Source organism: Manacus vitellinus, unplaced genomic scaffold (genome assembly GCF_001715985.3).
Source record: "Manacus vitellinus isolate BGI_N305 unplaced genomic scaffold, ASM171598v3 scaffold_52_pilon, whole genome shotgun sequence".
In the NCBI taxonomy this organism is placed as follows: domain Eukaryota; kingdom Metazoa; phylum Chordata; class Aves; order Passeriformes; family Pipridae; genus Manacus; species Manacus vitellinus.
Window position 1 is genome coordinate 3,172,717 of NW_021940628.1, and position 4,558 is coordinate 3,177,274.

General features: G+C 64.3%; 1 protein-coding gene across 1 annotated transcript in view; it reads left to right on the forward strand.

The window, feature by feature from the left end:
* Positions 1–4,558, forward strand: part of LOC115307789 (collagen alpha-2(IX) chain-like) — a gene marked incomplete at its 5' end in the record, with an annotated part of 15,024 nt that continues 10,466 nt past the window's right edge. Inside the window, 14 exons of the mRNA XM_029963057.1 lie at positions 1–36; positions 836–889; positions 1,103–1,138; positions 1,326–1,349; positions 1,494–1,547; positions 1,858–1,911; positions 2,075–2,125; positions 2,360–2,416; positions 2,802–2,855; positions 3,137–3,190; positions 3,820–3,873; positions 4,048–4,101; positions 4,181–4,234; positions 4,363–4,416. Of these exons, the coding sequence (XP_029818917.1) occupies positions 1–36; positions 836–889; positions 1,103–1,138; positions 1,326–1,349; positions 1,494–1,547; positions 1,858–1,911; positions 2,075–2,125; positions 2,360–2,416; positions 2,802–2,855; positions 3,137–3,190; positions 3,820–3,873; positions 4,048–4,101; positions 4,181–4,234; positions 4,363–4,416 (690 nt within the window). The remainder of the gene's footprint in view (positions 37–835; positions 890–1,102; positions 1,139–1,325; positions 1,350–1,493; positions 1,548–1,857; positions 1,912–2,074; positions 2,126–2,359; positions 2,417–2,801; positions 2,856–3,136; positions 3,191–3,819; positions 3,874–4,047; positions 4,102–4,180; positions 4,235–4,362; positions 4,417–4,558) is intronic.

Here is a 4,558-nt window from a genome sequence, read left to right on the forward strand (position 1 = left end):
GGCCCCGATGGACCCCCAGGGAAGCCGGGCATCGACGTGAGTACCCACCCCCTGCCCCCCTGCAGCAAACTCCTCTTATCGTGTCTGTCCCACATCAGAACGGGCCCAAATCCCTTCCTGCGGGAGCTGGAAGCAGCTTTGGAATCACAGCAGAGCCCGGGCAGGGCTGGTGCCACCCCCTCCCACTGCCTGGGCACCCAGAAACACACCCCCCTGCACCCCAGGCAGGGCAGAGCTGTGCCAGGGGAGCACGGACACCTTGGGCATGGAAAGGCTTTTCCTTGTCCTGTGCTGCTGCTGCTGCCCTGTGCCCTCACTGAGCTCTTGTTTCCTCCAGAACAAACCTGGAGCAATCCCATGTCCCCCCCCAGCACCCATGAGGTGGCATTGGTGACCCCACCACTGTCCCCTCCCTGGCACAAGCAGAGTCACCACAGGAGTGGTGGCAGAAAGGGGACAGAGCTGTCACCTCCCCCTGCCTGGCTGTGTGATGGGTCAGTCCCATCCCCAGGTCCCCTGGGTTGGGTCTCAGGGTGTGTGATGGGTGCCCAGGGAGGGCTGGGTGGGCTCCTGCCCCATGCCCAGGTCAGTGCCAGGGACTTACCTCCTGATCAGAGGGAAACCCGAACTGCAGGGTCCTCTTCTGTGCCTCTGATGGCCCTTCATGAATCCTTGGGGGTTTAGTTATTCTTCAATAATCAATGAATAGAGAGATAACTGTCACTGGGAGCATGGATTATTCATCCAGCTGGATCTGCCTGCAAAGGGATTCAGCTCCTTCCATGGGAACAACCCCAGGGGCTGGGAATAACCTCTGGGATCTCTCCTCTTGCAGGGCCTGACAGGAGCAAAAGGGGAGCCAGGACCCATCGGAGCACCAGGAATTAAAGTGAGTGAGAGGCTGCTCTGGGGCAGCTTCTCCAGGCTCCCACTTTCCTTGGCTCCCACCTTCCCCTCTCGGGGCCAGCAGGGACCAGGAGCTGGTGATGGAGGTTCTGGCAGTGAGGGGGCACCGGGGCTGGGGGAGGGAGGGGGGATTTTAGCAGCTGCCAGAGCAGACCCACCTGTTTCTGCTCCTGACTCTCCTCCTCTGCCTTGGCAGGGCCAGCCTGGACTTCCAGGGCCTCCAGGGCTCCCTGTGAGTATCTGCTGCTCCCATGGGTGCAGGGGATGCACCCACTGCTGTCACACGTGGGGTGGGGGCAGAGCAGGACTGTCTCCAGCCCCCCCAGCTGGTGCTGTGGCATCACCCTGCTGGGGACACGGATCCTGCAGGGTCTGGGGGGTTGGGGAATTCAGACCAACCCTCTTTCTCCCTCTTGCAGGGCCCTTCTCTGCCAGGACCACCCGTGAGTGCCACACTGGGGGGTTGGGGGGGATGGCCAGGGATCCTGCCTGGAATTGTGCTGGGAGAGCTCAAATCCCAGCACACCCAAAGGGAGGCCTGGGGGTGTGACCTCTCTCACTCAGGGAATGTTTGTCTTCTCCTTAAGGGGCTTCCAGGCCAAGTGGGGCTTCCTGGAGAGATCGGGGTGCTGGGACCCAAGGTGAGGAGTCAGGAGGGGACATGGGAAAACCTCCCCTCCCTACCCCAGGGTCTGCCCCTCTGCACTTCAGGGCTCCTGGGACAAACAGGGATGATCCTGGAATGTGGGAGGGTGGGACAATGGGGCTGGAGGGGTGGCAGTTCCATGCCACCAGCCGGGTCCCCTGGTGCCATCCACCCTGGGGATGTCCCCGTTCCTGCTGTGACATCCTGGCTCTCCAGGTCTCCATCACCCCTCTCCACCCCAGCTCTGGAAGCACCTGCCACCTTCCCAGCCCTGAATCTCCTTTCCTGGGTCTGTTCTTTCCCAGGGTGACCCTGGACCCGACGGCCCCCGGGGCCCCCCAGGCCCTCCAGGGAAACCCGTGAGTAAAAACCCCAGCCACCAACACCTTCTGCACGAGGGAGAAGCTTCCCCCAGGCTCAGCCCTGGCTCTGGGGCCAGGACCTGGGCTCTGGCACACCCCTCCCTCCTGGGAAATCATCCTGATGCCAACCCAGGGATGCTGATGGTCTCCTTCCCTCCAGGGCCTCCCAGGACACATCCAAGGACTGGAGGAAGGCAGCGCTGATATCCTGGTGAGCTGCCACGGTCTCATCCCTCCAGCAGGGCTCTGCAGGGCCCTGGAATGCAGCCCTCCCTGGAATTCTGTCCCTGGGGAGGAGCAGGGTCCCCAGCACAGCTGGGGTGTGAGCAGGGGGTCCCCTGTGTCACCACTCCTACGTGGCACAGGAGCCCATCCTTCCCAGCACGGCTTCTCCACAGCCTCCAGGTCCTTCCCCAGCTCATCCTGTGCTTCTTCTTCCCCCCAGTGCCCGACCAGCTGCCCCCCAGGTCCCAAGGGCCCCCAGGGACTGCAGGGACTGAAGGTAAGGGAGCCCTGGAGCTGCTGGGGTGGAACAGGGACCGTCACCTCCAGCAGGATGTGGCAGAGTGGAGGATCCATCCTCGCTCTGGAGCCACAGGGAGCTCAGGAACTGCCCTGCTCCCCTGGGAGCACCAGGACACACGTGCACAGAGAGCCCTGGAGCCAAAGGTGTCGTGGGAGAGGCCTCGAGTGGCTTCCCAGCTCCCACCAACCCTTTCCTGGGCGTGGGACCCCGTRCCAAAGCCCCAGTCCCAGCCCTGCCACTGCCTCAGGAAGCTCCAGTGGGCACCCCAGGGTGGGCTGAGGTGGGCAGGGGGGCTCTCAGGACGCTGCCACAGCCCTGCTGCTCTGCCAGGGGTGCTCATGATCTTCTTGTTCCCCCGCAGGGACACAGAGGCCGCCCCGGTGCCCTCGGGGAGCCCGGCAGGCAGGGGGGGCAGGTGAGTTCCCAGCACATCCAGGTGTCCCTGGGGCCTCTGGAGGAGCAGGGGATGGACCCAGGGGGAGAAAGGGGGGAAAAGAAGGAAGAAAAGAGGTGGGAGAAGAAGGTGGGAAATCCAGGGCTGGGAGAGGGAGGGGGACAGGGTGGTCTTCCCAAGGTGGCTTCCCGGGCAGGGACACCTTCCCCATCGCCTGCTGGGTCCCAAGGGAGGGGGTCTTGTGTCCCCAGGGCAGTCTGTACCCCCACTGCCCCCCAACACTCAGTTCTCTCCCTGCCCAGGGCCCCAAGGGCGACGTTGGTGCCTCTGGAGAACAAGGAGTCCCCGGCCCGCCGGTAACACACTCCCCCCTCTCTGCTCCTCCACCCCCCCAGGGCCCCAAAAACTGGGGGTGCCCACGTTGTGCTCGGCCCCAGACACCGGGGAGGTGACACCAGTGTGTCCCACACAGCCCTGGGGCTGCAGCAAAGCCTTCCTCCCACCCATCTCCCTCCTCCTCCCAGGGTGTCACCATCTCTCCCAACAGAGACCTCAGCTGCTCCCATGGATAACTCCTGGGCCAGGACAAAGCTCTCCTGTGCCCCTCACCCCACCTGAAGGGGGGGTGCAGCCCCCAGCTCACGGCAGGGCCAGGGGGGGATTAAAGCTGCAGGAGCTCCCTGAGCACTTTGAAGATGAAAAGCAATTAATGGGCTGAGCCCTGGGTCCAGGGAAGGGCAGAACTGCTTTGAAGCAGAGCTTTGGCAGGGCAAGAGACTCCAGTTTGGGCCCGTTGGTGTGATGGAATCGACAGCTGGAAAAGCACCTGCTGGGGGGCTGCAGGATTAGGAGGGGCTGGAACCCCCCGTGTTTGGCCAAACGGGCTGATTCCCAACCCTGGGGGCTGCTGGAATCGCAGCCTCCCCCTGGGCTGCTCCAGGGGGGCTTCCCAGCTAAACTGGCACTGTGCTTCCCTTCCCCACAGGGACCTCAGGGCCCCAGGGGGTACCCCGGGATGGCAGGACCCAAGGGCGAGACGGTGAGTGCTGCTGGGGGGCTCGGGGGGCCCAGACCCCATGGCAGCGATTCCCAGGCTGGAGGCGCTTCCTGGGACCGTCACCAACACGTTGGGCTGCCCTGGGGAGCTGGACCTGCCTCCTGCTGGGTGGGGCTGGGGGTGCCAGGCATTGACCCCCCCGTGCTCTCTTTGCAGGGCCCTGCTGGGTACAAGGGCATGGTGGGGTCTGTTGGAGCAGCTGGGCGGCCGGTGAGTGCCCCCCCATCCACCCCCAGGGGCTCAGGGACCCCCCAGTTCCCTGCTCAGCTCTTGCCTTTCTCCTCTGCAGGGCAGGGAAGGGCCTAAGGGACCACCTGGGGACCCCGGTGAGAAGGGAGAGCTGGTAGGTGGCCCCCCCAGTGCCAGTGTCCCTGTGCCCAGGGTGTCCTCCACGGGCATCTCCTCCCTCTGCCAGCCCCACCCTCTGCCCCAGGGGCACACTGACCTGACACTTGCCCTCTCCTGCTCCAGGGTGGCCGTGGCATCAGGGGACCCCAGGGAGACATCGGCCCCAAGGGGGAGAATGTGAGTACAGCTGGTGGCACCCGTGCCAGGGCTGGGAACGAGCCTCTTCTGGCAAGGAGAAGATCCCTCTGTGTCCCACGCTGTGTCCTTGCACCCTGGCAGGGCTGAAGCTTTCCCTTCCCTTCCCTTCCCTTCCCTTCCC